Raw genomic sequence first — 18,281 nt, 5'->3', positions numbered from 1 at the left:
GTATGAAGTCTGTTGGGGATGAGAGAGCTTGGGAGGTGAGTCAGTTGTTGTTCGCTGATGATACAGCGCTGGTGGCGGATTCATGTGAGAAACTGCAGAAGCTGGTGACGGAGTTTGGTAAAGTGTGTGGAAGAAGAAAGTTAAGAGTAAGTGTGAATAAGAGCAAGGTTATTATGTACAGTAGGGTTGAGGGTCAAGTCAATTGGGAGGTGAGTTTGAATGGTGAAAAACTGGAGGAAGTGAAGTGTTTTAGATATCTGGGAGTGGATCTGTCAGCGGATGGAACCATGGAAGCGGAAGTGGATCATAGGGTGGGGGAGGGGGCGAAAATTTTGGGAGCCTTGAAAAATGTGTGGAAGTCGAGAACATTATCCTGGAAAGCAAAAATGGGTATGTTTGAAGGAATAGCAGTTCCAACAATGTTGTATGGTTGCGAGGCGTGGGCTATGGATAGAGTTGTGCGCAGGAGGATGGATGTGCTGGAAATGAGATGTTTGAGGACAATGTGTGGTGTGAGGTGGTTTGATCGAGTAAGTAACGTAAGGGTAAGAGAGATGTGTGGAAATAAAAAGAGCGTGGTTGAGAGAGCAGAAGAGGGTGTTTTGAAATGGTTTGGGCACATGGAGAGAATGAGTGAGGAAAGATTGACCAAGAGGATATATGTGTCGGAGGTGGAGGGAACGAGGAGAAGAGGGAGACCAAATTGGAGGTGGAAAGATGGAGTGAAAAGGATTTTGTGTGATCGGGGCCTGAACATGCAGGAGGGTGAAAGGAGGGCAAGGAATAGAGTGAATTGGAGCGATGTGGTATACAGGGGTTGACGTGCTGTCAGTGGATTGAATCAAGGCATGTGAAGCGTCCGGGGGAAACCATGGAAAGCTGTGTAGGTATGTATATTTCCGTGTGTGGACGTGTGTATGTACATGTGTATGGGGGGGGTTGGGCCATTTCTTTCGTCTGTTTCCTTGCGCTACCTCGCAAACGCGGGAGACAGCGACAAAGTATAAAAAAAAAAAAAAACATCTCTCTTACCCTTGCATTACTTACTCGATCAAACCACCTCACACCACACATTGTCCTCAAACATCTCATTTCCAGCACATCCATCCTCCTGCGCACAACTCTATCCATAGCCCACGCCTCGCAACCATACAACATTGTTGGAACCACTATTCCTTCAAACATACCCATTTTTGCTTTCCGAGATAATGTTCTCGACTTCCACACATTCTTCAAGGCTCCCAGGATTTCCGCCCCCTCCCCACCCTATGATTCACCTCCGCTTCCATGGTTCCATCCGCTGCCAGATCCACTTCCAGATATCTAAAACACTTTACTTCCTCCAGTTTTTCTCCATTCAAACTTACCTCCCAATTGACTTGACCCTCAACCCTACTGTACCTAATAACCTTGCTCTTATTCACATTTACTCTTAACTTTCTTCTTTCACACACTTTACCAAACTCAGTCACCAGCTTCTGCAGTTTCTCACATGAATCAGCCACCAGCGCTGTATAATCAGCGAACAACAACTGACTCACTTCCCAAGCTCTCTCATTCACAACAGACTTCATACTTGCCCCTCTTTCCAAAACTCTTGCATTCACCTCCCTAACAACCCCATCCATAAACAAATTAAACAACCATGGAGACATCACACACCCCTGCCGCAAACCTACATTCACTGAGAACCAATCACTTTCCTCTCTTCCTACACGTACACATGCCTTACATCCTCGATAAAAACTTTTCACTGCTTCTAACAACTTGCCACCCACACCATATATTCTTAATACCTTCCACAGAGCATCTCTATCAACTCTATCATATGCCATCTCCAGATCCAGAAATGCTACATACAAATCCATTTGCTTTTCTAAGTATTTCTCACATACATGCTTCAAAGCAAACACCTGATCCACACATCCTCTACCACTTCTGAAACCACACTGCTCTTCCCTAATCTGATGCTCTGTATCCCCTTTGCCTTATCTTATCCCCTTTGCCTTTGTACAATGGTACTATGCACGCATTCCGCCAATCCTCAGGCACCTCACCATGAGTCATACATACATTAAATAACCTGACCAACCAGTCAATAATACAGTCACCCCCTTTTTTAATAAATTCCACTGCAATACCATCCAAACCTGCTGCCTTGCCGGCTTTCATCTTCTGCAAAGCTTTTACTACCTCTTCTCTGTTCACCAAATCATTTTCCCTAACCCTCTCACTTTGCACACCACCTCGACCAAAACACCCTATATCTGCCACTCTATCATCAAACACATTCAACAAACTTTCAAAATACTCACTCCATCTCCTTCTCACATCACCACTACTTGTTATCACCTCCCCATTTGCGCCCTTCACTGAAGTTCCCATTTGCTCCCATGTCTTACGCACTTTATTTACCTCCTTCCAGAACATCTTTTTATTCTCCCTAAAATTTAGTGATACTCTCTCACCCCAACTCTCATTTGCCCTCTTTTTCACCTCTTGCACCTTTCTCTTGACCTCCTGTCTCTTTCTTTTATACATCTCCCACTCAATTGCATTTTTTCCCTGCAAAAATCGTCCAAATGCCTCTCTCTTCTCTTTCACTGATAATCTTACTTTTTCATCCCACCACTCACTACCCTTTCTAATCAACCCACCTCCCACTCTTCTCATGCCACAAGCATCTTTTGTGCAATCCATCACTGATTTCCTAAATACATCCCATCCCTCCCCCACTCCCCTTACTTCCATTGTTCTCACCTTTTTCCATTCTGTACTCAGTCTCTCCTGGTACTTCCTCACACAAGTCTCCTTCCCAAGCTCACTTACTCTCACCACCCTCTTCACCCCAACAATCACTCTTCTTTTCTGAAAACCCATACAAATCTTCACCTTAGCCTCCACAAGATAATGATCAGACATCCCTCCAGTTGCACCTCTCAGCACATTAACATCCAAAAGTCTCTCTTTCGCGCGCCTGTCAATTAACACGTAATCCAATAACGCTCTCTGGCCATCTCTCATACTTACATACGTATACTTATGTATATCTCGTTTTTTAAACCAGGTATTCCCAATCACCAGTCCTTTTTCAGCACATAAATCTACAAGCTCTTCACCATTTCCATTTAAAACACTGAACACCCCATGTATACCAATTATTCCCTCAACTGCCACATTACTCACCTTTGCATTCAAATCACCCATCACTATAACCCAGTCTCGTGCATCAAAACCACTAACACACTCATTCAGCTGCTTCCAAAACACTTGCCTCTCATGATCTTTCTTCTCATGCCCAGGTGCATATGCACCAATAATCACCCATCTCTCTCCATCAACTTTCAGTTTTACCCATATTAATAGAGAATTTACTTTCTTACATTCTGTCACATACTCCCACAACTCCTGTTTCAGGAGTACTGCTACTCCTTCCCTTGCTCTTGTCCTCTCACTATCCCCTGACTTTACTCCTAAGACATTCCCAAACCACTCTTCCCCTTTACCCTTGGGCTTCGTTTCACTCAGAGCCAAAACATCCAGGTTCCTTTCCTCAAACATACTACCTATCTCTCCTTTCTTCACATCTTGGTTACATCCACACACATTTAGACATCCCAGTCTGAGCCTTCGAGGAGGATGAGCACTCCCCGCATGACTCCTTCTTCTGTTTCCCATTTTAGAAAGTTAAAAATACAATATATATATGTATATACTTAGAAAAGCAAATGGATTTGTATGTAGCATTTATGGATCTGGAGAAGGCATATGATAGAGTTGATAGAGATGCTCTGTGGAAGGTATTAAGAATATATGGTGTGGGAGGCAAGTTGTTAGAAGCAGTGAAAAGTTTTTATCGAGGATGTAAGGCATGTGTACGTGTAGGAAGAGAGGAAAGTGATTGGTTCTCAGTGAATGTAGGTTTGCGGCAGGGGTGTGTGATGTCTCCATGGTTGTTTAATTTGTTTATGGATGGGGTTGTTAGGGAGGTGAATGCAAGAGTTTTGGAAAGAGGGGCAAGTATGAAGTCTGTTGTGGATGAGAGAGCTTGGGAAGTGAGTCAGTTGTTGTTTGCTGATGATACAGCGCTGGTGGCTGATTCATGTGAGAAACTGCAGAAGCTGGTGACTGAGTTTGGTAAAGTGTGTGAAAGAAGAAAGTTAAGAGTAAATGTGAATAAGAGCAAGGTTATTAGGTACAGTAGGGTTGAGGGTCAAGTCAATTGGGAGGTAAGTTTGAATGGAGAAAAACTGGAGGAAGTGAAGTGTTTTAGATATCTGGGAGTGGATCTGGCAGTGGATGGAACCATGGAAGCGGAATGGATCATAGGGTGGGGGAGGGGGCGAAAATCCTGGGAGCCTTGAAGAATGTGTGGAAGTCGAGAACATTATCTCGGAAAGCAAAAATGGGTATGTTTGAGGGAATAGTGGTGACAACAATTTTGTATGGTTGCGAGGCGTGGGCTATGGATAGAGTTGTGCGCAGGAAGGTGGATGTGCTGGAAATGAGATGTTTGACGACAATGTGTGGTGTGAGGTGGTTTGATCGAGTAAGTAACTTAAGGGTAAGAGAGATGTGTGGAAATAAAAAGAGCGAGGTTGAGAGAGCAGAAGAGGGTGTTTTGAAATGGTTTGGGCACATGGAGAGAATGAGTGAGGAAAGATTGACCAAGAGGATATATGTGTCGGAGGTGGAGGGAACGAGAAGTGGGAGACCAAATTGTAGGTGGAAAGATGGAGTGAAAAAGATTTTGTGTGATCGGGGCCTGAACATGCAGGAGGGTGAAAGGAGGGCAAGGAATAGAGTGAATTGGATCAATGTGGTATACCGGGGTTGACGTGCTGTCAGTGGATTGAATCAGGGCATGTGAAGCGTCTGGGGTAAACCATGGAAAGCTGTGTAGGTATGTATATTTGCGTGTGTGGACGTGTATGTATATACATGTGTATGGGGGTGGGTTGGGCCATTTCTTTCATCTGTTTCCTTGCGCTACCTCGCAAACGCGGGAGACAGCGACAAAGCAAAAAAAAAAAAAATACATATATATATATATATATATATATATGTATATATATATATATTATATATATATATATATATATATATATATATATATATATATATATATATATTATCCCTGGGGATAGGGGAGAAAGAATACTTCCCACGTATTCCCTGCGTGTCGTAGAAGGCGACTAAAAGGGAAGGGAGCGGGGGGCTGGAAATCCTCCCCTCTCGTTTTTTTTTTTTTTTTTTTTTTTTTTTTTTTTTTTTCCCAAAAGAAGGAACAGAGAAGGGGGCCAGGTGAGGGTATTCCCTCAAAGGCCCAGTCCTCTGTTCTTAACGCTACCTCACTATCGCGGGAAATGGCGAATAGTATGATAAAAAAAATAAAAAATATAATATATATATATATATATATATATATATATATATATATATATATATATATATATATATATATATATATATTATCCCTGGGGATAGGGGAGAAAGAATACTTCCCACATATTCCCTGCGTGTCGTAGAAGGCGACTAAAAGGGGAGGGAGCGGGTGGCTGGAAATCCTCCCCTTTCTTGTTTTTTTTTTTTTTTTTTTTTAATTTTCCAAAAGAAGGAACAGAGAAGGGGGTCAGGTGAGGATATTCCCTCGAGGGCCCAGTTCTCTGTTCTTAACGCTACCTCACTAATGTGGGAAATGGCAAATAGTATGAAAAAAAAAAATATATATATATATATATATATATATATATATATATATATATATATATATATATTCCCTGGGGATAGGGGAGAAAGAATACTTCCCACGTATTCCCTGCGTGTCGTAGAAGGCGACAAAAAGGGAAGGGAGCAGGGGGCTGGAAATCCTCCCCTCTCTTTTTTTTTTTTTTTTTTTTTTTCAAAGGAAGGAACAGAGAAGGGGGCTGGATGAGGATGTTTCCTCAGAGGCCCAGTCCTCTGTTCTTAATGCTACCTCGCTGATGCGGGAAATGGCGAATAGTATGAAAGAAAAAGATATATATATATATGTCTGTGAATGTATATGTATGTATACGATGAAATGTATAGGTATGTATATGTGCATGTGGGGGCGTCTATGTACATACAAGAGTATGTGGGTGGGTTGGGCCATTTTCTCATCTGTTTCCTTGCGCTACCTCGCTAATGCAGAAGACATCGACAAAGTATAATAAATATAAAATAAACATTCACTTATCAGACTTTCAAAAGCTTCAGGTGTTCTGGAGATGACCTCCAACTGATAAGAAGCTATTTCATGAGGATATGAGCCAGAAGATCAAGCTGAATTGCCTCTAAGGGGCTGTCTCAAAAAGACACCACTGCCTCTGGAAAGTCTAATTTAGAAGCATGAAAGCTCCTCCCTCTCAGAGAAAAGAGGAGAAAGGAAAGAATGGCAAAGCTCTAGAATTATTCCTTTTAACCCAAAAATGCTAGGTGACTTACAAAAGATCATGTATGAATAATGCCAAAGAATAAGGTCTTCAAACTTTCTGTTACTGATTATGAATTGAAAGAAATACAAGTAAATGCAAAGGATATCTACAAAATGAGCCAACAAAATATGACTACAGTTTGGTGTTAAAGTTATTCTTTAAATACTCTGGCAGAAGCGGTGGAAGGAGGCTGAAGGAAGGGAGGACCTAGAGTTGGAGATGAGCCTTATGACACAAATTTGATAATGACAATTATCACTATCTATGAAAGAAATACATGTAGAAGTAAAGGAAGTGTTAAAAAAAAACTGAGCTAGCATATCCTATATGGCTGTGGTATGGTGCTGAAGTAATGTACAAAGACCCATCTGACGCAGCAGAAGGGGGTGAAGGAAAGGAGGATTGGTTGCGGGGGGTGATAAGAGGGGTGAGCCTCATGACACTCATTTACTAAAAATGACAATTATCACAACCTATCTATTTGTATTTACACATTTACATTCATTCACATACTCATTTACACTTCATTAATGCCTCCAGAAAGTGACAGTCTCAGATGAAAGCAAATATTGGCAAGGGTTTTCAACAAAGCCTAAGGGACTTAGTGCTCAATATTAAGACTGCTGGTGCCTACTACAAGTGTACTCATTGAAGACTCCCAGCATTTAAGGGTTAAGATTAGAACTAACAAAGTCCTGAACTTACAGTTTCAGTAACAATATCTAGAGAATACATTTTAAACTTTATCTAAATTGGGCATGTTAATATTTGTGTGTTCCAGGAAAATACTTTTATGGTTGTAGTAGCCAACAATCAGGGAGGTATATTACCAGTGCTAACTGCCTGAGTATCAGAAGGGATAGTGATAGGTGCTTAGTGAGCCAGCACTTCAGTGGTCGTCAAGTTGCAACCCTCTGGCTCAGACAGCTGTCTTTTCTTTCTGCCTCACTCATACGTGAACTACTGGCATTCTGTCCATAAACATACAATTTCTCTTTGTCATACGTAACACATGATAACACATAACTCACACAACACATTCTTTGTAACTTTAGATTTTCCTGCGGTGAGCACTATGGGCCAGCCCTGCCTTTTGGTAGAAGCAGTAGATAGAAGTAGTAGATAGAAACATTTAGGCAGAAGCATTAGGTAGAAACAACAGGTAAAAGTAATAAGTGGGAGCATTGGACAGAAGTAGTCTTTATGAACATCAGGTAGGAACCTCTGCAGACACTGCACTAGTTGCCCGCTGCCAGTGGCCATATAAGGTTGAGGCATAAAAGACTCAGGGAAGGCACTGGAGTTCATTAACTATGGAGACTCTGGTGCTGTGGCCATCCCCTTGAGGGAGTTCCACTTGGAACAGGCATCAGAAATATAGACAAACAGATAGATGGAATATGGATAGGGTTCTACGGAGGAGGGTGGATGTGTTGAAAATGAAATGTTTGAAGACAACATGTGGTGTAAGGTGGTTTGATTGAGTAAGTGATGAAAGGGTAAGAAAGATGTGTAGCAATAAAAAGGGTGTGGTTGAGACAGCAGAAGAGGGAGTGTTGAAATGGATTGGACATATGGACAAAATGAGTAACAAAAGGTTGACAAAGATGATATATGTGTCAGAGGTTCGCTGATGATACAGCACTGGTGGCTGATTCAAGTGAGAAACTGCAGAAACTGGTGAGTGAGTTGGGAAGAGTGTGTGAAAGGAGAAAGTTGAAGGTTGAGGGACAAGTTAGTTGGGATGCGAGATTCAATGGAGGAAAACTGAAGGAAGTGAAGTGTTTTAGATATCTGAGAGTGGACTTGGCAGCAAATGGAACCATAGCAGCAGAAGTAAGTCATACGATGGGGGAGGGGGCAAAGCTTCTAGGAGCAACGAAAAATGTGTGGAAAGAGAGAATGTTATCTCAGCAAAAATAGGTATGTTTGAAGGAATAGTAGTTCCAACAATACTACATGGTTGTAAGGAATAGGCTATAGATACATTAGATAAGACTGCACGGAGAGGGGTGGATATGTTGGAAATGAAATGTTTGAGGACAATGTATGGTGTAGGTGGTTAGATCGAGTAAGTAATGAAAGGGTAAGAGAGACGTGGGGTAACAAAAAAGTGCGGTTGAGAGAGCAGAGGAGGGTGTGTTGAAATGGCTAGGGCACATGGAGAGAATGAGTGAGGAAAGGTTGACAGAGAGGATATATGTGTGTCAGAATTGGAGGGAACAAAGAGATGTGGGAGACCAAATTTCTAAGTGGAAGGATGGAGTGAAAAAGATTGTAAGCGACCAGGGCCTGAACATACAGGAGGGTGAGAGGCATGCAACGAATAGAGTGCATTGGAATGATGTGGTATACTGGGGTTGACATACCGTCAATGGACTGAAACAGGGCATGTGAAGTGTCTGAGGTAAACCATGGAAAGGTCTGTGAGGCCTGGATGTGAACAAGGAGCTGGGGTTTTGGTGCATTGAACATAACAGCTAGAGACTGAGTGTGAACGAATGTGGCCTTTATCATATGTTTTCCTGGCGCTACCTTGCTGATGCGAGAAACAGCAATTATGTATGATGATGATGATAATAATAATAATAATAATAATAATAATAATAATAATAATAATAATAATAATAATAATATTTTTTTTTTCATACTATTCGCCATTTCCCGCGTTAGCAAGGTAGCATTAAGAACAGAGGACTGGGCCTTAGAGGGAATATTCTCACCTGGCCCCCTTGTATTTTTTAACTTTCTAAAATGGGAAACAGAAGAAGGAGTCACGCGGGGAGTGCTCATCCTCCTCGAAGGCTCAGACTGGAGTGTCTAAATGTGTGTGGATGTAACCAAGATGTGAAAAAAGGAGAGATAGGTAGTATGTTTGAGGAAAGGAACCTGGATGTTTTGGCTCTTAGTGAAACGAAGCTCAAGGGTAAAGGGGAAGAGTGGTTTGGGAATGTCTTGGGAGTAAAGTCAGGGGTTAGTGAGAGGACAAGAGCAAGGGAAGGAGTAGCAGTACTCCTGAAACAGGAGTTGTGGGAGTATGTGATAGAATGTAAGAAAGTAAATTCTCGATTAATATGGGTAAAACTGAAAGTTGATGGAGAGAGATGGGTGATTATTGGTGCATATGCACCTGGGCATGAGAAGAAAGATCATGAGAGGCAAGTGTTTTGGGAGCAGCTGAATGAGCATGTTAGTGGTTTTGATGCACGAGACCGGGTTATAGTGATGGGTGATTTGAATGCAAAGGTGAGTAATGTGGCAGTTGAGGGAATAATTGGTATACATGGGGTGTTCAGTGTTGTAAACGGAAATGGTGAAGAGCTTGTAGATTTATGTGCTGAAAATGGACTGGTGATTGGGAATACCTAGTTTAAAAAGCGAGATATACATAAGTATACGCATGTAAGTAGGAGAGATGGCCAGAGAGCGTTATTGGATTACGTGTTAATTGACAGGCGCACGAAAGAGAGACTTTTGGATGTTAATGTGCTGAGAGGTGCAACTGGAGGGATGTCTGATCATTATCTTGTGGAGGCTAAGGTGAAGATTTGTATGGGTTTTCAGAAAAGAAGAGTGAATGTTGGGGTGAAGAGGGTGGTGAGAGTAAGTGAGCTTGGGAAGGAGACTTGTGTGAGGAAGTACCAGGAGAGACTGAGTACAGAATGGAAAAAGGTGTGAACAATGGAAGTAAGGGAGTGGGGGAGGAATGGGATGTTTTTAGGGAATCAGTGATGGATTCCACAAAAGATGCTTGTGGCATGAGAAGAGTGGGAGGTGGGTTGATTAGAAAGGGTAGTAAGTGGTGGGATGAAGAAGTAAGATTATTAGTGAAAGAGAAGAGAGAGGCATTTGGATGATTTTTGCAGGGAAAAAATGCAATTGAGTGAGAGATGTATAAAAGAAAGAGACAGGAGGTCAAGAGAAAGGTGCAAGAGGTGAAAAAGAGGGCAAATGAGAGTTGGGGTGAGAGAGTATCATTAAATTTTAGGGAGAATAAAAAGATGTTCTGGAAGGAGGTAAATAAAGTGCGTAAGACATGGGAGCAAATGGGAACTTCAGTGAAGGGCGCAAATGGGGAGGTGATAACAAGTAGTGGTGATGTGAGAAGGAGATGGAGTGAGTATTTTGAAGGTTTGTTGAATGTGTTTGATGATAGAGTGGCAGATATAGGGTGTTTTGGTCGAGGTGGTGTGCAAAGTGAGAGGGTTAGGGTAAATGATTTGGTAAACAGAGAAGAGGTAGTAAAAGCTTTGCGGAAGATGAAAGCCGGCAAGGCATCAGGTTTGGATGGTATTGCAGTGGAATTTATTAAAAAGGGGGGTGACTGTATTATTGACTGGTTGGTCAGGTTATTTAATGTATGTATGACTCATGGTGAGGTGCCTGAGGATTGGCAGAATGCGTGCATAGTGCCATTGTACAAAGGCAAAGGGGATAAGAGTGAGTGCTCAAATTACAGAGGTATAAGTTTGTTGAGTATTCTTGGTAAATTATATGGGAAGGTATTGATTGAGAGGGTGAAGGCATGTACAGAGCATCAGATTGGGGAAGATCAGTGTGGTTTCAGAAGTGGTAGAGGATGTGTGGATCAGGTGTTTGCTCTGAAGAATGTATGTGAGAAATACTTAAAAAAGCAAATGGATTTGTATGTAGCATTTATGGATCTGAAGAATGTGTGGAAGTCGAGAACATTATCTCGGAAAGCAAAAATGGGTATGTTTGAAGGAATAGTGGTTCCAACAATGTTGTATGGTTGCGAGGCGTGGGCTATGGATAGAGTTGTGCGCAGGAAGGTGGATGTGCTGGAAATGAGATGTTTGAGGACAATGTGTGGTGTGAGGTGGTTTGATCGAGTAAGTAATGTAAGGGTAAGAGAGATGTGTGGAAATAAAAAGAGCGTGGTTGAGAGAGCAGAAGAGGGTGTTTTGAAATGGTTTGGGCACATGGAGAGAATGAGTGAGGAAAGATTGACCAAGAGGATATATGTGTCGGAGGTGGAGGGAACGAGGAGAAGTGGGAGACCAAATTGGGGGTGGAAAAATGGAGTGAAAAAGATTTTGTGTGATCGGGGCCTGAACATGCAGGAGGGTGAAAGGAGGGCAAGGAATAGAGTGAATTGGATCGATGTGGTATACCGGGGTTGACGTGCTGTCAGTGGATTGAATCAGGGCATGTGAAGCGTCTGGGGTAAACCATGGAAAGCTGTGTAGGTATGTATATTTGTGTGTGTGGACGTATGTATATACATGTGTATGGGGGTGGGTTGGGCCATTTCTTTCATCTGTTTCCTTGCACTACCTCGCAAACGCGGGAGACAGCGACAAAAAAAAAAAAAATAATAATAATAATAATAATAATAAAGGATGGGTCTTTTCTTCATCTGTTTCTTGGAACTACCTCACTAATGGGGGAAATGGCAATCAACTATATAGAATGAAAACTTAACAAATTAAGTCTCTATCACTTACAAGACTCTCATTGTAATCAAATACTTTTTAACATATTCTTACATGTTTTTTGTGTGTAATGTATTTCAACAGTCAACTAACAATTCCAGCTATCTATTTCTCCTCACAATATCCAATTCTTGTTAATTGTGCTTTATCCCGGTATCTCAAATTCAACTTATGCACTTCCATTACTTTTTTGTACTGTACTCCTTTTATTCTCATGATACTGCATAGGTCCTTTTGGTTCCGTGTTCACATCTTGCATAACCAGATTTTGACATACTGCTTAACAGAGATGATCAGCACATAAGAATTGACAGAGTTCTAATACTTACCTATGATCATCCATTTTCAGAAAGATTCAGTGAATTATTTTATGCTCTTACTGGATGACTGCATTTCCAAAGAAATTCACCATAACCCTCATATCACATCACTCCCAGGTGACAAAACACCAACCATACATGACATTTACCATGTATCATAAAGCTCAACACATACTATATGCCATACAATTCATTTACATCCTATATCATCAAAAAATCATCACAAAGTCTACAATAAACTAGATGCTCTCAAAAGACTCACTGACAACAATTATGAACAGGAAAAAGAATCCCTTATAATCCTGTAGAAATAATATATCTATTTCAATCTAAAATACATCTTATCTGCCCAATCACTCACACTTTCATATGGACAGAAAACTACACACCAACAAAGAAAAGCACTCAGAACAATCACCATATGCATAAAAACACCTAACACTCAACAACACAACAAAACAAAAGCACTTCTCATACAATCCCAACTTGAACATTCTTGACACCCAATTCCATGCAACAGCATCAGCCACCTCCTATCCAAGCCATATCATAACCACCCAGCAACCTTCACACAGAAACAAAAACTCAACTCAGCCATACAATTCAAACATCTATACACACAGATCCCCCCCCCCATACCCAGCGAACAATAAGTAAACAATCCCTTGACAGAGCACATTCACACCTAACAAATCTTGACCTCCATTCCATAAGGCATACACCTATTTGAAACTGCAATCTCGAAACCCACTTTGTCACACTTGCATGCCAACAATCCAGACATCAACCAACCTTCAACATTATATACCCAGATTAAATACATCACAGGACTATCATGCCCAAGATGCTTCAATGTAGATGACACTGAACAACTATTTCTTCATTGGCATACACTTACCTCAGCCAGATAAAAATACATTTCCATACTTCAAGACCTGTGGTCCTGGTTGGTGGAGTGGTTGACTTTCAGAGCACTGCAAAGACCCCATAAAGGGCTAATGGGGTCCATGGTTCAAGGTTCACTTATTCTATAATGACTGGGCAGTATGCTGAAATCTAATTAGTGAAATGAGCCTATACCTTACCTGAATCTCCTCTTCTGAGTAACAATTTTTGCCTATAAAACCCTGGAAAGCCTTCAGCAAATGACCAAGGAAAGACTGATCGGTGACAGAAAACTTTGAAGAAACTTTCCACCAAGACAGTGTAGTGAAGGGCGTTGTAAGACTGAGCGTAGCAGCATAGTGGCTAAGGATAGCCTGACTGGTATTGCTGAGTGTACCTTTCCAAGGCATGGATAAATTCCAAACTGTCTGTGGAGGAAAATATAGATAAAAAGTGTTACACCAACTTCACAAGTACATTTCAAATATCTCTACAGGCAAATAAGACTAGAATATAACATATTGAAATATCATGTACAATGCAGAAATTAGGTTTAAGCACCCATGCACAAAAATGAACTAATCTATAACATCATTCACCATGAACAAGTATTCCATGCAAAACCTCCATTAGCATCCTCGTTTATCAGTAAACTTGCTTATAAAAGAAAAGAGATAGAAAGAATAATCAATTCTTCGTACTTTTTGCTATTTCCCACCTCAGCGAGGAAGTGTCAGGAACAGGCGAACAACAGTCTCACTGGTTCATATACACTCTCAATAACATTATTCACCATAAACAATTTTTTTTTATTATTATACTTTGTCGCTGTCTCCCGTGTTAGCGCAAGGAAACAGACGAAAAAATGACCCAACCCACCCACATACACAAGTACATACATACATGTCCACACACACATATAAACATACCTACACAACTCAATGTATACATATATATACACATACACAGACATATACATATATACACTTGTACATAATTCATAGTCTGCCCTTATTCATTCCCGTTGCCACCCTGCCACACATGAAATGACAACCCCCTTCCCCCACATGTGTGCGAGGTAGCGCTAGGAAAAGACAATAAAGGCCACATTCATTTACACTCAGTCTCAAGCTGTCATGTATAATACACCGAAACCACAGCTCCCTTTCCACATCCAGGCCCCACAAGACTTTCCATAGTTTACCCCAGACGCTTCACATGCCCTGGTTCAATCCACTGACAGCACGTCAACCCTGGTATACCACATCGTTCCAATTCACTCTATTCCTTGCCCTCCTTTCACCCTCCTGCATGTTCAGGCCCCGATCACACAAAATCCAAGGGAAGGAACAGAGAATTGGGCCAGGTGAGGGTATTCCCTCAAGGCCCAGTCCTCTGTTCTTAACGCTACCTCGCTAATGCGGGAAATGGCGAATGGTTTGAAAGAAAAAAGATATATATATATATATATATATATATATATATATATATATATATATATATATATATATATATATATATATATATATATTATTGATACAGTGGTTAAATTGATGACAACTACTATTGACGTTTGTGTAAATAAATTATACATTTCCCTTTTCCATAGCCAGAGGTTGAACCATTATGTGACATTCATTTTCTCATTTCATTTCAAGCTAAAAGTTTCAGTTTTCTAAATTATTTCTTACTTTTTTCATATGTATATATATGTATATGTGTGTGTGTGTGTGTATATGTGCATGTGTATGTGTATGTATATATATATGTATGTATATATATATATATATATATATATATATATATATATATATATATATATATATATATATATATATATTATCCCTGGGGATAGGGGTGAAAGAATAATTCCCACGCATTCCTCGCGTGTCGTGGAAGGCGACTAGAGGGGACGTGAGCGGGGGGCCAGAAATCCTCCCCTCCTTGTATTTTTTAACTTTCTAAAATGGGAAACAGAAGAAGGAGTCACGCGGGAGTGCTCATCCTCCTCGAAGGCTCAGACTGGGTTGTCTAAATGTGTGTGGATGTAACCAAGATGTGAAAAAAGGAGAGATAGGTAGTATGTTTGAGGAAAGGAACCTGGATGTTTTGGCTCTGAGTGAAACGAAGCTCAAGGGTAAAGGGGAAGAGTGGTTTGGGAATGTCTTGGGAGTAAAGTCAGGGGTTAGTGAGAGGACAAGAGCAAGGGAAGGAGTAGCAGTACTCCTGAAACAGGAGTTGTGGGAGTATGTGATAGAATGTAAGAAAGTAAATTCTCGATTAATATGGGTAAAACTGAAAGTTGATGGAGAGAGATGGGTGATTATTGGTGCATATGCACCTGGGCATGAGAAGAAAGATCATGAGAGGCAAGTGTTTTGGGAGCAGCTGAATGAGTGTGTTAGTGGTTTTGATGCACGAGACCGGGTTATAGTGGTGGGTGATTTGAATGCAAAGGTGAGTAATGTGGCAGTTGAGGGAATTATTGGTATACATGGGGTGTTCAGTGTTGTAAATGGAAATGGTGAAGAGCTTGTAGATTTATGTGCTGAAAAAGGACTGGTGATTGGGAATACCTGGTTTAAAAAGCGAGATATACATAAGTATACGTATGTAAGTATGAGAGATGGCTAGAGAACGTTATTGAATTACGTGTTAATTGACAGGCGAGCGAAAGAGAGACTTCTGGATGTTAATGTGCTGAGAGGTGCAACTGGAGGGATGTCTGATCATTATCTTGTGGAGGCTAAGGTGAAGATTTGTATGGGTTTTCAGAAAAGAAGAGTGAATGTTGGGGTGAAGAGGGTGGTGAGAGTAAGTGAGCTTGGGAAGGAGACTTGTGTGAGGAAGTACCAGGAGAGACTGAGTACAGAATGGAAAAAGGTGAGAACAATGGAAGTAAGGGGAGTGGGGGAGGAATGGGATGTATTTAGGGAATCAGTGATGGATTGCGCAAAAGATGCTTGTGGCATGAGAAGAGTGGGAGGTGGGTTGATTAGAAAGGGTAGTGAGTGGTGTGATGAAGAAGTAAGATTATTAGTGAAAGAGAAGAGAGAGGCATTTGGACGATTTTTGCAGGGAAAAAATGCAATTGAGTGGGAGATGTATAAAAGAAAGAGACAGGAGGTCAAGAGAAAGGTGCAAGAGGTGAAAAAGAGGGCAAATGAGAGTTGGGGTGAGAGAGTATCATTAAATTTTAGGGAGAATAAAAAGATGTTCTGGAAGGAGGTAAATCAAGTGTGTAAGACAAGGGAGCAAATGGGAACTTCAGTGAAGGGCGCAAATGGGGAGGTAATAACAAGTAGTAGTGATGTGAGAAGGAGATGGAGTGAGTATTTTGAAGGTTTGTTGAATGTTTGATGATAGAGTGGCAGATATAGGGTGTTTTGGTCGAGGTGGTGTGCAAAGTGAGAGGGTTAGGGAAAATAATTTGGTAAACGGAGAAGAGGTAGTAAAAGCTTTGCAGAAGATGAAAGCCGGCAAGGTAGCAGGTTTGGATGGTACTGCAGTGGAATTTATTAAAAAAGGGGTGACTGTATTATTGACTGGTTTGGTAAGGTTATTTAATGTAGGTATGACTCATGGTGAGGTGCCGGAGGATTGGCGGAATGCGTGCATAGTGCCATTGTACAAAGGCAAAGGGGATAAGAGTGAGTGCTCAAATTACAGAGGTATAAGTTTGTTGAGTATTCCTGGTAAATTATATGGGAGGGTATTGATTGAGAGGGTGAAGGCATGTACAGAGCATCAGATTGGGGAAGAGCAGTGTGGTTTCAGAAGTGGTAGAGGATGTGTGGATCAGGTGTTTGCTTTGAAGAATGTATGTGAGAAATACTTAGAAAAGCAAATGGATTTGTATGTAGCATTTATGGATCTGGAGAGGGCATATGATAGAGTTGATAGAGATGCTCTGTGGAAGGTATTAAGAATATATGGTGTGGGAGGCAAGTTGTTAGAAGCAGTGAAAAGTTTTTATCGAGGATGTAAGGCATGTGTACGTGTAGGAAGAGAGGAAAGTGATTGGTTCTCAGTGAATGTAGGTTTGTGGCAGGGGTGTGTGATGTCTCCATGGTTGTTTAATTTGTTTATGGATGGGGTTGTTAGGGAGGTGAATGCAAGAGTTTTGGAAAGAGGGGCAAGTATGAAGTCTGTTGGGGATGAGAGAGCTTGGGAATGAGTCAGTTGTTGTTCGCTGATGATACAGCGCTGGTAGCTGATTCATGTGAGAAACTGCAGAAGCTGGTGACTGAGTTTGGTAAAGTGTGTGAATTGGTAAAGTGTGTGAAAGAAGAAAGTTAAGGGTAAATGTGAATAAGAGCAAGGTAATTAGGTACAGTAGGGTTGAGGGTCAAGTCAATTGGGAGGTAAGTTTGAATGGAGAAAAACTGGAGGAAGTAAAGTGTTTTAGATATCTGGGAGTGGATCTGGCAGCGGATGGAACCATGGAAGCGGAAGTGGATCATAGGGTGGGGGAGGGGGCGAAAATCCTGGGAGCCTTGAAGAATGTGTGGAAGTCGAGAACATTATCTTGGAAAGCAAAAATGGGTATGTTTGAAGGAATAGTAGTTCCAACAATGTTGTATGGTTGCGAGGCGTGGGCTATGGATAGAGTTGTGCGCAGGAGGATGGATGTGCTGGAAATGAGATGTTTGAGGACAATGTGTGGTGTGAGGTGGTTTGATCAAGTAAGTAACGTAAGGGTAAGAGAGATGTGTGGAAATAAAAAGAGCGTGGTTGAGAGAGCAGAAGAGGGTGTTTTGAAATGGTTTGGGCACATGGAGAGAATGAGTGAGGAAAGATTGACCAAGAGGATATATGTGTCGGAGGTGGAGGGAACGAGGAGAAGAGGGAGACCAAATTGGAGGTGGAAAGATGGAGTGAAAAGGATTTTGTGTGATCGGGGCCTGAACATGCAGGAGGGTGAAAGGAGGGCAAGGAATAGAGTGAATTGGAGCGATGTGGTATACAGGGGTTGACGTGCTGTCAGTGGATTGAATCAAGGCATGTGAAGCGTCTGGGGTAAACCATGGAAAGCTGTGTAGGTATGTATATTTGCGTGTGTGGACGTGTGTATGTACATGTGTATGGGAGGGGTTGGGCCATTTCTTTCGTCTGTTTCCTTGCGCTACCTCGCAAACGCAGGAGACAGCGACAAAGTATAA

The 18,281-nt window shown here is 41.4% G+C and overlaps 1 protein-coding gene across 5 annotated transcripts in view; it reads right to left on the bottom strand.

Moving 5' to 3' along the window:
- The window catches only part of LOC139749181 (protein unc-13 homolog 4B-like), a 407,928-nt gene that overhangs the window by 251,024 nt on the left and 138,623 nt on the right, over positions 1-18,281 (bottom strand). For all 5 annotated transcript variants that reach the window (XR_011712899.1, XM_071662845.1, XM_071662842.1 and 2 more), the window contains exon 9: positions 13,320-13,547. Coding sequence is in view for 4 of the 5 variants with exons in the window: in XM_071662845.1 (XP_071518946.1) it covers positions 13,320-13,547 (228 nt within the window). In the remaining variant the exon portion in view is untranslated. The remainder of the gene's footprint in view (positions 1-13,319; positions 13,548-18,281) is intronic.

The sequence above is a fragment of the Panulirus ornatus genome, chromosome 6 (genome assembly GCF_036320965.1).
Source record: "Panulirus ornatus isolate Po-2019 chromosome 6, ASM3632096v1, whole genome shotgun sequence".
Taxonomy (NCBI): Eukaryota; Metazoa; Arthropoda; class Malacostraca; order Decapoda; family Palinuridae; genus Panulirus; species Panulirus ornatus.
This window is presented reverse-complemented; position numbering and strand designations above follow the sequence as displayed.